This window comes from Seriola dumerili, unplaced genomic scaffold (genome assembly GCF_002260705.1).
Source record: "Seriola dumerili isolate Sdu_G_001 unplaced genomic scaffold, Sdu_1.0 BDQW01000002.1, whole genome shotgun sequence".
In the NCBI taxonomy this organism is placed as follows: domain Eukaryota; kingdom Metazoa; phylum Chordata; class Actinopteri; order Carangiformes; family Carangidae; genus Seriola; species Seriola dumerili.
This window is the reverse complement of record NW_019174257.1, coordinates 11,073,801-11,091,955: the sequence shown is the minus strand read 5'-3', so window position 1 is coordinate 11,091,955 and position 18,155 is coordinate 11,073,801. Positions and strand designations below refer to the sequence as shown.

General features: G+C 40.2%; 1 protein-coding gene across 1 annotated transcript in view; it reads right to left on the bottom strand.

Annotated features, from left to right (window-relative positions):
- LOC111237494 (contactin-associated protein-like 4) overlaps positions 1-18,155 on the bottom strand; it is a 119,616-nt gene that overhangs the window by 66,894 nt on the left and 34,567 nt on the right. The window contains exons 3-5 of the mRNA XM_022766650.1: positions 10,094-10,287; positions 5,564-5,711; positions 3,952-4,155 (exon numbers count right to left, since the gene is read on the bottom strand). Coding sequence (XP_022622371.1) covers positions 3,952-4,155; positions 5,564-5,711; positions 10,094-10,287 — 546 coding nt within the window. The remainder of the gene's footprint in view (positions 1-3,951; positions 4,156-5,563; positions 5,712-10,093; positions 10,288-18,155) is intronic.

Sequence of the window (18,155 nt, the reverse complement as noted above, 5' to 3'; positions counted from 1 at the left end):
CCCGGCACAGGCATTGCGCCCAGCAAGCAGAGCTAGCGGCCCGGCGACTCCACCCCCCCGCCAGGACAGGCATTGCGCCCAGCAAGCAGAGCTAGCCGCCCGCCGGCCCACCGGCCCGCCGGCCCCCCCCCGGCATTACCATCAGTTTGTGTTGTTATTTTCTATAAAATAAATGGAGTATCTGTGGTACTTCAAACAAACACATGTGACTTTTTATTACTTTTTTTTGCAAATCAACAGGTGGTGCCAAAGCCAAACGAAGGGCAGCTACAACAAATTATCATTGTAATCTCCACAATAATACTGGTTGTCACCCTGGCCCATATCATTTCCTGTTATAGACTAACCTCGGCCCCCCATTTCAGAAAGGAAAGTTGATGTGGCCCCCACTGAAAAACGTTTGGGGACCGCTGCACTAAATGAAAGACGCCTTGTGCAAACATTATCATAAGACTATAACTCTGTCCTTGAAATTTTGTCATTACAGTAACATAACTGGATCAACATTTCTGCTGCAGCAGTTTTGGTTTTTGATGCTAAAATACTAGCCTACATTTCAGTCATGTAGCAATATATCTTTTTAGAATAATGCATGAATTGGAGTGCGAAATGTACAAAAGTGAGTAATGGAGCCTGTTCAACATGAGGCTTATTCAGACATGCAAGCCTCCATCGCCAAATCAGAGGGTGACATTCAACAGTTGGGTGATATATAGCCACAATGGTACAACTACATGTCTGAGAATAGTTCTCTCATTACTGAAACTACCAAAACAAAATGTCTGCATGTGGCTGAATTTCCCTTCTTTGCCACTGCACACAATCGCAACTCAGGTCTGCCTCATAATGATGGCCATACGCTCTCACCTATCCTCATGTCCACATGTGCCAAAAAGGGGGAGCAGTCCTATGGAAATCCAGCACTAATGTGTATATTATGTACTGAAAGAAAGATGCTTTCAATAACCATCATTAAAATGCGACCATGCAAATGTTATAACCATACACTGGACCTGGACCTTGAAATGCTGTTATTATAGTAATAGAACTGAGTCAACTTTTCACCTGCAGTGGTTTCCTACTATTCATGCTGTAATTGCAACTGACATTTGAGCTGTGTATCGAGTATCAAGATGTGTAAAATAAACAAACTGTGCAGTTTGTGTAGAGCATAGTGGAATTCAACTGGTGGAGGATCAAATGCATATATGTATAGATAAACATCCAGAACCAATGCGCCTCTGCCTCAAATCATGGAAAAAACATTTCCAAACAAAACAAAATTTCCCTTCATTGCCACTGCACACAATTATAAACTCAGGTCAGCACTATAATGATGGTCATACACTCTTAGCTCTCCACATTTTTACATGGTGAAAAGTGCCAAAAGTTTGGGGAATATTCCTGTGGATGTCTTATGTTAAATTGTGCTTTGACCTTTCAGTCTTACTCTTATCTAAGCATAGAGCAGATACTCAGCTGCTTAACCAGGACTTCCAGTGACACTGTATCTGACCCACTGGTTTCCCCTGAATGTCCACCATCAATGTTTATCTAGTTCCACTAGTCTTACATCTGGATGTTAACTAGCATCTCCTCTGGTATCAGAAACATTTCCGCTCATGAATCATGTCTTTTGACCTGTCTTACACTTACACTCATACTTGTATATGAGATCTCGATCTCTATATGACTTCCTGATTAAACAACGTATTTATATATAATACAAACGAAGGTTATGATGAGAGTATCAAACAATTCTGAATGGTTGATTTAAAAAAAAAAAAATTTTATATCAAAGACAGTATTGGTAGGAATTGTTGCTCTACCACTTAATTGGTACAATTGGATAAACTCCATTTTATGATTAATTATCCACTGTTACAAATTTGAACTATAACTTCACTTAGGACAAGAAACCAGTTTTCGCTGGAAAAATAGTTTGATATTCCCGATAAAATTACAGAAAACCCCTAAATGAAGGAAGGAAAGGAATGGTTACTGAGCAGAGTGCTGGAGTGCTCCAGCAGCCAGATGGCACCGTCGATGAGAGGTTTGCCATATGGCGATAATACGACGGCCTGGCAGTCCGACAACACCTCAGGTTTAACCTCATTCACATCAATACACACGCACAAATACACACGCACAAACACGGACACAAACACGGACACAAACACGGACACACACACACACACGCACACGCACACACACACACACACACACACACAGCTTCATTCTGTGCAGGCAGAGTCCATGGATCATGTTATGCTGTGCTAACCCACTGTGCTCCACAGAGTTCATCCTTAACACATGTTGCTAACATCCATCATAGATTAAAAGAGAGACAATATGAGGAAGTCAAGCTGTGAGAGAACCAGGGCGAGAAAGCCTGGGAAAAAAAACTACTACAAGAGTAAACATGTTTCTCCCAACAAATGATGCTGTCCTCCTTCACAGTCCATCAACAACATGTATGTTTCTTTGTAGTGACCTGTAACCTCAAGCCTGCAGACATGAAGTGCACCAATTCCCAAAGTTTTTTAAAATCTGAATCTGAAATATTGTCTGAGACATATGGATAAACAAACAAAGACTGCAGTGAGCTCATTAGGAAAAGTAGAAAGAAGCATGATTCTCCTGAGTTTCTCAAAATTGGATCAGTGGTATCTTAGAAATCACTTCTGACAAACACATAAGCAAACCGGCAGATGGATAGAGAACGACTTGGAGCTCCCTGTGTTTCATTGTCGGGACAAAAATGTGCTGGATATTAAATTCCTTATATAGACACGGGATGGTGGAGGCTCTGGAGCCTGAATGAGTGCATAATTACACTGCACGGTTTAGGTGTTTAGCTGACATTTACTCAGAGCAGTGAACAATAACTGAACAACGAATGCACCGATAGATAGAGCTGCAGAGTTTGCCAGCAAAATCATCAGAAAGAACTTCCAAAACACTTTAATGATTAAATTAAAACATCCAAAGTTCCTGCCGCCTTGCAGTTTTTTGTCCTACCAGAAACTTCAAGTGTAAGAGACTTTGAGCTACTGTAAAATACATGTATTTACAAGTGTTTCAAAATTTTTGTCCTCCATATTTATATACCATGCTGTCACAGTCCGCTAGCTTTCAGCTAATTTGAGTCACTGAACATGACTCACCTTAGCATGACAAAACTCGGCCATGTGTTGGAGCGTTTTGGAGGATTTTTCAAGCAAATGTCAGACTAATGATTTGGCTTGTTGTGCACTTCACTGAACAGAACATGAGTCTGTGCTCCTGTATTTTGAGGTGAGTGAAATTCTAGTATTATTTTTATTAATATGTTGGCACTGATTAGCAGGTAGCCTATCAATGTCTGAGCTTTTTAGCATTGCTGCTGAAACTAGCTAAATAGCGTACAAATGAATTAACCTTGGGTTAGCCTTCGAGCAACACGCCCAGACACCAAGCTGTGCTATGCTTGCCACAACTATGAAACCGGCATGCACTGAAGTCTTGGGTCCAAACAAGCCCCACCTCCTTGTCCACTTATGGATTAGCCAGGAGTTAGGCGGAGTCAGGCACTGCCAAGATGGAAACAGTGAAGCAGCCCACTCTGAGCTTCAAAACTGCTCTTCAGGATGTCACAGAGGCTACGTCCACCTACACATTCACACCTGGGAGCTGCCCAGTACACCCACAGTCTGACCAGCTGGCCACAGAGCAGCTCCACTGGAGCAGTTGGGGTTAAGGGCCTTGCTCAAGTGCACTTTAGTGGTAGTAAAGATGGAGAGACAAGTACTGTTTCATTGACTTTCCCTGCCCAGGAATGACGGCCTAATTTTTAGTCCACTATTTGTTTTATATCTTGACTCTTAGCCTGTGTCGGCGCTGTAACGTGAATTCCTCCCCAGGGATCAGCAGGTTTTATCTCAGCCACATGTTGGAAGAATAATGTTGTACCTTGTTGGTGATAGAGCAGCAGCCGTCCTTTCTCCAACACCAGAGTGAGGCTGTGATCTCTCTGTCCCTCTGCGTGGAGCAGAGTCCCAGAATTCTTCAGGGTTTTAAACTTCAGAGAGATCATCTCCATTGCCGTCCGGCTCGGCCTAACACTCATCCTGAAGACCAGGCTGCTGCTGCCATCAAAGTTTGCCACGTCAAAAGCTGCAGAACAACACAGAGGAGGAGGAAGAGCTTCATTATCCAAACACAGATACACTTTGAGCACGATTATCAGTTTAAACCATGTGTGACCGGGTTTACTAACCTCACTGAATGTGTATCTTGTAGCAGAGCTATTTGGCATGTAGCTTCAATCTCTCAACATCCAGTTTTTACATTTTTTCCCATTAAGCAGCATCAAGACCGGAGAGAATCTTATTCCACACTATCTGACAGTATCACATCGATTCAAAACAATTGGAGGTCTGTGAGTTTGACCAATGTTAGAAAATGCAAGTTTCTATTCTACCAGCATGCAGGGTTTAAAGGTTAAAGTGAAAAACTTCAAGCGCTGTTGTAACTCAAAGACAAATGCATGTGTAGAAAACATGTGAAAGAGACATTACAGTAAAAGACAGCACAACAGGAGCGCTTGGTGTTTAGAAAGTTTATAATGCAGCAAAGTTAATAAAATGCTTGATTTTCCATACATTTCATTGCTAAACCATCTGTTGTACATGTGTTTTGTTGTTTCCATTGTTACTGAACATTATAAAAAGACAGTGTGGTCCCTGTGCACCTCAAAAACAACAGCCCGTATTTTCTAGTGTACGGCCGTATTTCTATTGCTTGAACATTATTGATTGTCTCTGAGTGAGTCATTTCTAATGAGCATGAAAACCTTTGGCCTCTTAATGTACACACAACTGCAAAACCATGTGGTGGAGTCTCTGCAAATGACTACAGAGCAGCAACCACAGACCTTAACAAGACCAGTGTGAGTAATTAAATCTTATTGGGGTGAGAGCAGAATTCATGTGAATCTGTATGATAAAAAAATAAATAAATGTTGTAACAGTATCAGCAGTTTTTCTGTCCCAGTTCAAATATAAAAGTGATGCTAGGTTTACAGTTACAGTTTCCGGGCTCAGACTTTCTTCAGGTAAAGAATGGAGATATTATGTGCAGCATTCTATTTTAATATGTCATATTCCTAACACCTTCTGCAAAGTGTAGTTTGCTGTTTTATTTCCCTTTAAGGGCTAAAAGCCAGTACACATTCTTACAGATGTGACATGTCAAAAGTGAAGTATGAAAAGAAGAACTTGAGTCTGTTTATGCCATAGAGCGATCTCCCTTTGCTATAAAACAAACAACAAAATTTACTGCAACAAAACAACCCAGTGTTAAATGGTGTATAGGAGGATACCACTCTTGCATGTTATACACACAGCATTTTTAATCTGTCATTGAATATCTTTACATTCTCAGATAATGAGTATTTGTAGAATTTGAACACTTATATATGCTATAACATAAACAAACAAACATGACTTTGACTTTTGGATCCCACTGTTTATGCCTGAACCCAAACTGACAAAAAGGAGTCCAAGAATAAAAGTGGACTTACTATAACGACATCCATATATTTCCAGTCTGAGACCAATCCTCCCAGTGGGGTTCCAGTCCAGAGGGATCAAACGGAGGTAGCGAGCTATGACGGGCTGTTCCAGTTTGTACTGGACCACAGTGTCTGCATTACTGTTACCTGGAAAAGCCTGGCACAACAGGAATACGTGTTAGTTTGGTGAATTTTAAATCCAAACATCCATGTTTGACTGGTTGCTGCAGCAGTGTAGCAATTTCTTCATTGAGTGTCTTAAACAGGGACATGGGATCTACTTTTTTTGTACTCTGATGGTCATAATCGAGCTCTTCTTGACAGAAAGTATGATTTGCAATGAAATGATCTTTAAAAGTAAGAGATGGGAGGAGGAAGAGTGTGGAGGAAAAATTTCTCCTAACATCTGTGATCCTGAGACATTTCCAAACTTTAAGCTCACAGAGGCAATTGATCCTAACTGCTGATAATCCCTCTCTCTCCTCCTCTCCCTGTCCAATGATCAATAACTGGGACCTGGTCTGTCTCCACACCAGGCCTCTCTTAAAAGACTAATGGCCTCTATTTTCAACAATCGGCTGCATGTGTGAATCCAGTGGGATTTTCTGGTTGACAGGCAAACAGCACACACAGAGCAATACTTGCATTAACATTTGTAAGGACCAAAAAAAAAAAAAAATCTTCATTTGTGTGCATGTGCTTTGCTTGTGTCTGTCCTCCCTACTTGAAAATGTGTGACATCGCCTGTGCATGTGCGTGTGTGTCCGCACAGTGTGTACTGATGTGGCTATGTGAGTGAAATTGGCTTCCCTGGTGCTGCATAATTGTGATCTCAGTGGCGTCTTCGGTGCTTTGAAGGACTGAGCCGACTGGGCAACGGAGCGTTAAGCTCAACAAATGGCTCTGTTTCCTGCTGAGGAGACTGACGAGAGCTGCACCACATTTGCTTGCCCGAGCATCTATTGAAATATGAGTAGCCTCTGACAAGCCTTTACTTTTTTTTTCTCATCTCATTATTGAATTGTATTATCCTTAATGCTTTGGCAATATTGTTCACCTGACATTCATGCCAATACAGCATACCGAATTAAATTGAGTTGAAGTGAGAAAGGTAGAGAAGAGGAGGAGGAGGAGGAGGAGGAGGAGGAGGAGGAGGGCATGAGAGAGAATCAGAGTTGAAAGCTCATGGACCTTGAATTAAGACATTTTTACAAACTACATTTCCATGATCATGAGTCTTGAACATCTGCCTTTGAATCATTTGTATACATAGTTCATAAAAGTTTTGTAAGACTTGTTCAGGTGTGTAATCGTGCATCATTAATTATTGTTACAGCTTAACTGTCCCAATGGCCGAGTGGTTGGGACGTATACCACATGGGCGGAAAAAACCCTTAGCAGCAGGTCACCTGTTCAACTTCCAGCTGGCCGGACTGTTTACTGCATGTCACTCCCTTACGCTCTCTCTCCCTGTATTTCCTGTCTGTCTCCACTGTCTGTCAAATAGAAGATGCCCAAAAAATATACATCATTACAGCTTTGATATACTGTTTTTGACATTAATGAGAAGTTATAATTGTTGACAAATACATCAGAAAACACTTCAAATGTCCATATATCTCCTTACAACTACATAATAGTGTGTTGTAAACTATTTATTTGTGTGTTTGTATACCGCTTTAAATTACACTATATTTTATAGAATATTTTACATATTAGTTTGTTAATACTGATGAATCAATGTGTAAGCAGCTTTTTACTGTCACAGCTGGTCGAGGTGGAGCTAGTTTTACCTACTTTATACAAAGTTAAGTCCAGTGTTTATAAACCTTGAGGTCACACCCCATATGAGGATTCAAATGCTAAATCTGAGGGGGGTCATAAAATGATCAATGGGGAACAAAAAAAGGGGAAATACATTTGTATTATGCCCTTTATAAAAAAAAAAAAAAAAATCTGTTTATTTTTCCGCTTTGAGCCACTAACAGCTACTTAAATTAGACCATCTGTGAAGTCTGAAGGGGAAATCACTGCTAACAACACACAGACATCTGGAGCTTTAAAAACACTGTTAACACTAAGTGTTGGTGGAGGAAGAACTCACATCCTTTTCTTATGTAAAAGTAGCATTTAGAACTACTCCGATGCAAGTAAAGCTCTGCACCAAAAGTCAGTGTCATAAGTATCAGTAGCAAATAGTGAAAGTAAACAATGCAGCAAAATGGACCCAGTGAGTGCTGTACGATTATATTATTGGATTATTACACATAAATAGAATTTTACTGTTGTAGTTGGTGGAGTTGGGGCCATTTTATACATTATTATGTAGTTTAATCTACAAAATTGCATCATATTTTGTGAGGCAAAAAAAAGTTATTGCAATGTTTTACATGTAAAATCTCTAAAGTAACAAGTAATTATAGTCATCGAATAAATAAAATGTAAATGTGTCCCTTTCAAATGTTGTGGAGTAGAGGTGTAAAGTAGCAGCGAATTGAATTACTCAGTTAAAGCACAAGTACTTCAAAACTTTCCTGATGTACGGTGCTTCAGTACATGTACTCAGTTACTTTCCACTGCTGGAGAGCAAAAGCAGAAAGACAGAGCATGTAAGCTAAGAAGTCAGAAAGGCTGTGCCTGATCCAGCTGTTTTTGCAGTCAAATCTCCTCCTTAACAGACACACTAAGCTGGCCTGACTAATATATGGAGCTTTAAAAAACACTCTGAAAGCTGATCTGGGTTTATCACCTTCCATGCTGAGTGTAAAATCAACAAGTTTTTTAAGCCGCAACCCCGTTCTCTCTTTTTACTGATGACTCCCAGGCTTCAGAGCATTCGTATCCTTCACTGGGAGAAAATCGTATCCTGTCAAATCTGAATCAAAAGCTGCTCTCCAGGCTGCTACTGTAACAAGAAGGGTGCACTGTCTACCATAAAGGAGGGAGGAGACGCTTGACTGCCTCTGACTCATGTCTAATGTTGTTCAATCAACTGAGGCCTGCATGGCTTCCTGTCATTCTGACATACAGTGGTTTGCTCCTTCTGCAGACTAGTACTCTCTCTCTTCTCTTTATTGAAAAATGAAATGTGTAATAGTTTAAAAATGAGATAAAATGCTGTAAAATAATGACTTTGAGAGCAAAGATGAAACACTGGGGAACATATGCAGTCATGAAGCAACCACAGCACTGAAGGAGAAGCAGAGGAAAGAGCCTCAGCTGTGAGTTTCTCCACAGTCCATTTGGAGGACTTCATTCATCAGCTGCACTGCAGAATATCTAAATCACCACATGCCTGTCTCTGCCAGCTTCCTCACAGATTCACATTTACATTTTAGGCACTGAGCTGACACCGTTATCAAGACCGGCTCACAGTGACTAAGCTGGCAAGTTTTCATTCAGCGACTTGCTTGGAGACTGTTGATGGACACCTTCTCCGCTGCAGGAATCAAAGCTGTGACTTTTTGTACGCCACACAGTCTTTTCTAGCAACAGCACCCGCCTCCTGTCAGCAGAGGTTAAACTGTTCGACAGCAGCTCCATGCAGTCGAAGGAGCCCTGCCCAGGTTCCTTTCATTGTTCCATCCATTATTAATAAAGAGTGAAAGGCTCCTGGTGAGCAGGCTTGCTGCTGCAGGCAGTACCAGTCCCCACAGATAATGTAAATTATGTGTATGACAGTAAGGCCAAATGTATTTTAACTTCAATCAACCTGAGTGTTGAGCTGCGCTCCACCCTGAGCTCTATTCACAGCTTAATATTGTCTAAAAGAGATGTAGAGGTGCAGCTTTAACCCAAATAACAACACATGCCGGATACTTTCAGTAGTTTTTAGATATCCCAACATGCAGTCATTGGTTTTCATTTCAGCACAAATCTAAAGAGCTTTGTAGAGATGTGAAATTGCTCGAGGAAGGTAATCCATCACCGAAAAATGTTGTTTTCATTATAAGGACGATTTTGAAAACTCTGCTTTGTGCTACATTCAAGGGCACTGCAACAGCTGACACCAACAGGTACAGTGGCAGCTGTACGACTAAGCAACAATAATTTGACCAAAATAAAAATATAAAAAAGGAGCAAAATTGAGTTGATCTTCAAACCATGGTGATTATTTGGTGTCAAAAAAAAAAAAAAAAAAAATCACTGTGAATTGGTCAACTTGCTGATGTGTTAAACACTGCTGAATTATCAGCTTTAACTAAACAGCTGACCGACAGTTTTTATTATCTATATTCCTCCTGTTACATGCAGAGAGTTCTTCTGAAACACTTTGCCTCACAATGCCTGAAGCTGATCTTCTATCCCAATTTGTATTTTATATTTAAAGAAATCTGTGGTTTAGCATGCAGGTATTACTTTTTCACTGATGCTGCATCATGTTCCACTAAAATTGCAACATGCAAGCCGCATTTTGCAACATGAGATAATTTTGTCTTCTTGCAACGCATGCATGAGGATGAATTTCCTGTAGGACTCTCAAATATAATACATTTTCAGTCACACTCTTTTGGTCACAGATCATTGCAGCAGAGTTACCCCTAAGCTGTCCTCCTGTCTGTGTAGTCTCCAGTTGTGTCCTGTGTCACTGAACATCAACAGGTAGGCTGTCAGCCAATCAGAGCTGCCGTATCGTCCCTGCGTGGCGACAGCTGTGATTTGCGTCCGCCTCCCCAAGTCCACCTCCAACCACTGGTATCTGTCGGAGACAAGAGGAGACCAACCTCCAGCTCCTGCAGAGAGGACAGGGACAAAAAATGTGTGTTAATAATGAGATTTTCATTTCATTCAGTAATGTGTGTGTGTGTGTGTGTGTTTGTGTGTGATGGAGAAGAGGGGTGATACAGAGGATCGAGAGACAAATTGTGGGAGTAAAATGTGATTCATTACATTTTAATCTACCTGAAATTAAACCTTAAACTTGTGAATCTATCTTCTGGACGAGTTGCTCCGTGCTGAGATTTTAAATCTTAGCCAAATAATAAAGGTTACAGCTTGGACATGAATGCAAACTGCTTGTTTATATGTTTGTGTAATGTGCACAGATTAGTGGTGAGGAGTTCACAGATGATAGGAATACAAACAACAAGTCATATATGCTAATGCCTTGAGTCTGCAGTTATTAGCCGTCAGCCCTTTCATAAGAAACCTTGATTTAAGTTGAAATGTTACAAAATACAGTGTAAATATAGTTTATCCCCTCTCTGACTTTGATTTAAGTCAACTTACATGCTCACAGCTTTAAAACGCTGCTATGTGTCAAATACTTCCATGGGTTTCATGATGATAAATAATAAATCCTCATAATCAAAGACATTAAGTGGGATATTTGAGTCACAAACACTTGAAGGAGATGGATTAAACTGTGGAGCACCAGGACGGTATTTAAAGCTATGTTACAACACCACAACCGAGTTTCAAAATGTGTCCTGCCATTGTTTTTTTTTAATGGGACCACCAAGGTGACAACACTATGAGGGTGAGTGAGGTAAAATCACTTCCACATTGACTAAATCACTGATTGTATTTTCAACAGTGTTTTGCAGATGTAACATCCCTCCCGTGTTTTTTGGGGTGGCGCGCTCCCTCTCGGTCTTGGCAACAGCTGTTGCCGCAGCTGGAGGGGGCATCCAGGTGTGTTGGAGATTAACTGACACTGTGTTCATACTGCAGAGTAAAAGAAGTTAGTACCATCAGCACTGTGGGATATTTGTCACTGCAATTCGGTGACCCTATCTATATTCAGAAATATAGATAGGGTCAGTCCGTGTAGTGCTTTATAGGCAATTAAAAGAATTTAAAAATCAATTCTTGCCTCAATGTGTAACCAGTGTAGATTGGCCAACACTGCAGTGACGTGTGAGCTACGCTGTGTATTAGTTAACGGTCTCGCAGCAGCTGGAGCAGAGGCTCAGAAGAACAACTCAGGGCTGTGAACAGTGAGTTACAGTGAGACCAACACATGAATGACTTTTTACAGATCTCGAATAATATAGTTTTGATTTTCACAATATTTCTTAGTTGTAGGAAAAAGGATTTTACTTTATTGATGTATTTTATCTTATTGTATCTTATATTGTTATATGTTGGTCACAGAACAATTTCACCCATTTGTTTTTAAAAAGGAGCAGATTAGTTTTCAGTGATTTCACCTGGATTTTATATCCACATGGAGGTTTCTGGTAAACACGGGCCTCTTGCAAGGAACATGGCTGAGGATGTCTTTATATTAACAGTGAGTGAAGAGAGAGATTGGGAAAAGGTGCAGATGACCTATTCATGATATACCGGAGTCCATTAAAGGTGCAAGGGGAGGAAGTTAGTGATTTGTGCCATAAAAGAGGGAGAGGAGGAAAGGGACACTTTATGCTGCAAAAACTATTTTAGAATCAGATTTCCACCTTTATTTCAGTCAAAATAAACACTGATAAAATGCACTGATTTATTTTAATGTAAAAAAATTGAATAAGCTATTTTGCTTATGTCCAGCTGAGGTCCTGAGCTCAAGTTTTAAATGTAATGTTTTGGCACAGTCATCTTTTTAAAGAATGGACTAAATGTCCGTGGTATTTAAAAGTGACAGCTCAGCAAAAAGCCACACGAGTAACAGAAAGTCTTGATCTGAACAAAGAAAGGTCTCTGTTTGAATTAATCTCACTGAGAAGTCCTGTTACAAACCTCGAAACAAGCAAGGAAGACAAACACCCCTGACACCGCACAGTCTGAGCCCCGTCCTGGGACATATCAGACACTGCACTCATTGGGTGAGGTTTGACCCAGGAATATCGAATCTGATGGAGAGGGCTGTGGGCTGGAGACGGTGAGTGGAGCAGCAAGTAATGACCATCACGAAAGACAACTGTGTGGTTTGTGTCTTGCAACATGAAGAGAGACATCAGAGAGAAGGAAGTAGGCTGAGAGGTAGACAGACAGTTGTTCCTTACAGTAACCTTTGCAAAGACACTGACAAAACTCATCCAACTGTAATCTTATTTCTACTTTGGATGCTGCTGGCAACCCCTACGAAAAGAAAGTGTGTTTGTGTGTGTGTGTGTGTGTGTGTGTGTGTGTAAGAGAGAGAAAGCAGGGAGCGCTATGGCAGAACCTGATTATGAAGAAACATTGTGGGTGATGGAAAAGGCAGCTACAAGATAATGACACTTTGAATACTGAGAAGGGTGTGTGTGTGTGTGTGTGTGTGTGTGTATACGCATGTTTAAGAAAAAGTGCTGAATCAGACCACAGCAAATCCATGGTGCCTGAACAGCAGATGGGATTTCTTCCCTACAGAGTACTTACACACACACACACACACACACACACACACACACACACACACACACACACACACACACACACACACACACACACACACAACAACGTAACATAATGCAATATAAAACAGCCAGCCTAAAGAGCACTTGAGATTGTGTTGCCAAGGTGATGTCATGCTGACATAAGACCAAGACAAATCAACACCACAACACTTCAGACACATTCCCTCATTCCCTCACATCTATTATGAAGCCACTTTATATTGGATTAGCTAATCATTGTTGTAGGAACACAATCCACAGTGATTCTCATCTGCACTGTTTCATGTGATGGGCTGTTGCCAGCTGTGGTCCTACACCGCCACATCTGTCCAACAGTAGTCAGTTTGGTTCTGAGGGAACTATCTCAACCACCACTGACCTTCTTTTTCTTCACTTGTTGCAGCAGTGTAGCACATGTGTACAGTATCTAATAACTCTAAGAGTGGCTCAGTCCCATTGTGTCTCCCAGTAAGAAAAAATCCAGTGAAAATTCAATTTGTCCATCAGCACTAAATTAATCTGCAACTACCTTGATAATCAATTAATCGTTTGTCGTTTGAATATTCTCTGATTTCAGCTTTTCAAATGTGAGGATTTGCTGTCTTTCTCTGTTATATACGAAACTATTTGAACATCTTGAGGTTTTGAAAGAGTCCAACACACAATCAATGTAGTTTTGCACATAAAATAGAAGAAAACAGACTTGAAGCATAAAATGATTCAAGAATAGAAGCGTATCTTCTCCATCAGATGAGCTTGAGACTGACGACTGATAAACACTTCCTTTGTAGCCGCACCTTAACAGCTAACTCTCCTGAAATGGCCACCATAAGATGGAATGTTTCTGATTGTAGGTAAAAGTGGTTTAAAAGCCCTGTATCCTGCTTCAAGGAGACAGTATTCACTGAGGTTTGTAGCAGACACAGCTCTTGCAATGGGAGCAGCTGTGAATATACTATTGTTAAAACAAAATCAGGAGAAAAAATTTGGAGAAAGCTCCAAAAGAAAGACGAAGACATCAGCGATTTCTTAACTTTGGCGCATATTTTCCTGCATATTTATCTGGCAGTTACTAACTCTACTATCATCACAGCCAGCTCATTCCCACACCCACTTGCACACCTGATGAGTCTCCTGGTATTTACCATCTCCTTTTGCACCTACTCTTTTCTCACTAACACTCCTGGCCATAGTGTTGGGAGTTTATTTTCAATCTCACCTGCATTTTTGTCTGGCATTCTTGCTCACCTGCATTTTGCTGACCTCAGCTGGCATATCTTCTACCTGCTAGATTTTGCTCATTTTAACTCAGTTGCCTCATTTGATTGCCTGCATTACCAACCTCTGCCTTTTTGACAAACAGAGTTTTAGTCTTTGCTGTAAGTTTCTGTAACTCAGATGCATTAATAAACATGCATTAAGTATATCTCACCTTGATTTTGGACATTTTACATACTCCAAGTGAAACAGGATGTTTAGACAGGATTTCATTTGAGGAATACGTTTAAAACTTAATAAATGCAAAGATAATTTTATTATATTATGCTCATGAAGAAAGAGCTTCTAGGACTTAACTCAGGTGTCTGTGGGAAACTGCATCAGGCCATTTTCCATGTCATTGTGACTTCTATACGAACATGATTTATTTCATTATTACTATTACTATTACTATTATCTACCTAAAATCTTGTGGTGTCAACAAAAATAACAATATATTGGCAACAACACAAATAAACAATTCAAAAGCAACATGATTTGATATTTTGTTTCTCTATTAAAACCAGATTTATGAATGTTTGGGTTGTGTTGAATGAACTGTGTCTTGGGTTGTCTTTCCTCTTGCTCCAGCATTTTTCCTCCACCAGCTGTTGCAGTGCTGTGTTTGCTGCTTGTTAGGACAGCAGCTAAAGGCCAGAGCTGGTAAATACCTTGGTAACAGACACAAACACCGACAGCACAACAGGAGAGCTCAGACACACTGACCTTTACTCATTACGGCTGGACGGAAGAGGGAAGAAGTGAAGAACATAGACAAAGGAAAGAGGGAGAATGAGACAGAGACTGAGGATAAACTGACATCTCCTGGACAGCACAGGAGGAATTAGTAGTAGAAGGAGAAGACGGAGAGATGAGACCTTTGCTCATCAAGAACTGGGGGAGAAAGCAGAAAGAGCCTAAAGGAAGGAGATGAGAGGAGAGTGTAAACATCAACATCTGTGTGGGAAAACATGATGCACTAAATCTGCCATGTTAGTCACACATTACTTGTTTGATCACCACAACAATAGTTTCCGTCATGCATGACTGTCAGTTCTGATGCAGTTAATCTGCTTGTTTTCTCTCTCTAACTGTAATGACACCAAGGCTTTTCTTCCCCACTCAGGAAGGTGACTGAGGTTAAAGAGAGGTCAGGAGCTCTGCCGGACATTCAGATGAACCTGTTGCCATGGCCACAATGCACTGCAACTTAATAAAACATGCAAATAGACAAAACCCATCAAATTCATCATTTTGACAACATATGTGCTGCAAATACTCACAACGCAACAGAAGTGTTTCCAGTGGATACAAAAAAGTGATGAGGGGTCTCCTCAATGGGAGCGTAATCCTTACACCAGTTCTCTCTCTCTCTCTCTCTCTCTCGATGAACTCGGCTGGGACGCACACAAGGCATTGAACAACAACTGTGTCACAGCCAGGTTCATCACTTCTTAGGGTCCCCTGGAAATGCTTCCATTGTGTTGTGAGTGTGTGCAGCACATGTGTTGTCAAAATGATGTTTTCTGAATTTGTTTGTTTTGTCTATTGCATGTTTTTTCTTAAGTTGCAGTGCATTGAGCTTTCAGGGCACAGTACTTTCCCCCCCCATTCAGTACAGACAACAAAACACAGAGCAAACAAATGTTCCTCAATTGTTAAATTTTGTATGAACACGAATACAAGCCTTTCATTTTCCTAATAAAACAATCAAATGAAACTGGCAACTATCTTAATGACAAGGTAAACTTTAATGAATTCTGACAAACTTCAGTGCAACAGACATTTTTCAATCTGCATGAAAAATGTATTGAGAGTTGAAGCCCTAGAGATAAAAAAGTTTTAAAAATAAAAGTAAAAATAAAACATTTCCTGTTTTGAATTATAGGCCTCATTTACAAAAGGTCTCACTAAATACAAGGTTTTGTGGAGACTTGTGCAGCTAAATCAATACAAGTTTGATTAGTACATAGTTGCTCAACAGAAACAGATTTTAGAATTAACCCAAAAATCACATTTTGAGTTCAGAAATATTTTATTAATGAAATGTATTCATCCAGTGGCCATTAAAAAGCAAAAAGCTAAAAAGTCAGCCGTGTGCTAATCCACCGAGGATGCACAAACTGAGTGTCCATGTTCTCATTTCTCAACAAAGTCTCCAAAAAATTTCCTCCTAATAAGTAAAATGTGTCATTGCTGCTCATCATACATGGATTTATTTGGGCTAGCATGAAAGCATCAAAGGGAATGTTATTTTGGATGCTTTCCTCCTGGCTCAGCATTAGGATACAAGCCAAGGACGTGTGGTGTCAGGGCTGGATTATGACTTTTTTATGGCGGCAGGGGTGGGAGATGGAACAGAAACTCAGATCAGTTCCCACAGCAGCCAGTTCGTGCCCATCAGACACCACAAGTGTTTTACAAGTATCCTTGATTTACGCTGAACAAGATCAGCATCTCACTGCCTGACAGCAATGTTAGATCAAAATAAGAACCTGCATTGGGTGGAACCAACTATAGACCTCCTTATATCACTGAGTTTAGATTAAATGTGAAGCAGAGTGTGTTCAGAACCTTGTAATCTTGATACTAGGATCAAGCTTGTGAAACTGGAAACTTATATCTGGGGCCCTTCAATGCTTAAAGCCATGGTGTCATTACATGTATAGCATGTATGGTACTCAACCATCAAATGATAGCATTTCTGAGTGGTCTAACCTTCTCCTTAATGACCCTATGGCATGACTGCATGAAGTGACTATGAATAATAAAAAGGGAGTAAAGAATGAGCAAAAACAGCCTCGGGTTCCAGAGGTTAACAACCTGCAGAGCTCTGTATGCTATAAACTAAATGCGAGCTCACAAGAACAAAGGTTCAAGAAAGCAAGACCGCTTTAGACCATCGCAGGGAAGAGTTGCAGCGGTGGAAGCTCACCTATCTCAGCTCTACATTCCTGCACTGGTAGGGATGCAATTTACCTCAACCAGCAATGACTGGTTTGTCAGAATGAGGAGGGAGGAATGGCAATGCAAGACAGAGTAGGCCACATCAAACTATACGAGTATGGTGAGGCCTATTGCAGGAAAACCTAGAAAACGTCCAAGATAAGTTTCTGATGCTCCAGATACAAAGAAAAGGACGGACAAACAAAGATTAGAGCCAGTGTTTGTGGCACCACACAAACTAGTTCTTACATAGAGATTAGTTACTAAATATTTAAACCTAGTAACTAGCACATGTAGTAAAAAGTGATACCTAACCAACAGAATTTACATTAACATGCAATATGATCGGACATAGGGTCAAAATACAGGCGCTGCAATGCTGGATAATTTCACAAAAAACACAATATACTCAAATTAAAATGTTATGCAATAACTATAACAATGAAATTATGTGTAGGTTTAGTTAAACTAGATATTTTCTCATTAGATTTCTCCTCATCTACATGAATAAAGTAAGGTCTATAATATGATTTAGGCCCTAAACCTGTTCTTTTTTGGACAATATATCACAACACTCCACTTCCTGTTTACATAATGGAAAACTCCTGATTGGAGTGCTAAAATTTTCCTTTACTCTCTTTACTCACTGACATTTTCTTACATTTAATATATAATGATAATAATGATGGTAACATATTTAGTAAATCAGTTTAAAACTGTGGCTAGAAGTCCTCAAGAACTGTGTAATCCAATCCTGTCCTCTATAGCCATAGAGTATTGCTCTGTAAATAGTGCAGCTGAACAACAGAGCACACTTCAAACTACCAGTCAGCTTCTATAACACCACACCCACAACTAGAAACCGTGTCCCCACTGGCGTTAGACAGAACAACACATTGAGAATTAACTTCAGCGTCTGTTTTTCTTAATAAGACAGTAGAAGGAACACAACATCCAGTCACAGCCGCTCTCTTTCCACTTGCAGTCTCCACGTGTTAAGTGTGTTAGTGTCACAACTAATAATACTATAAATAATAAAAATACATTAAACAAGACAATTAATACAAATAATTAAAACATAA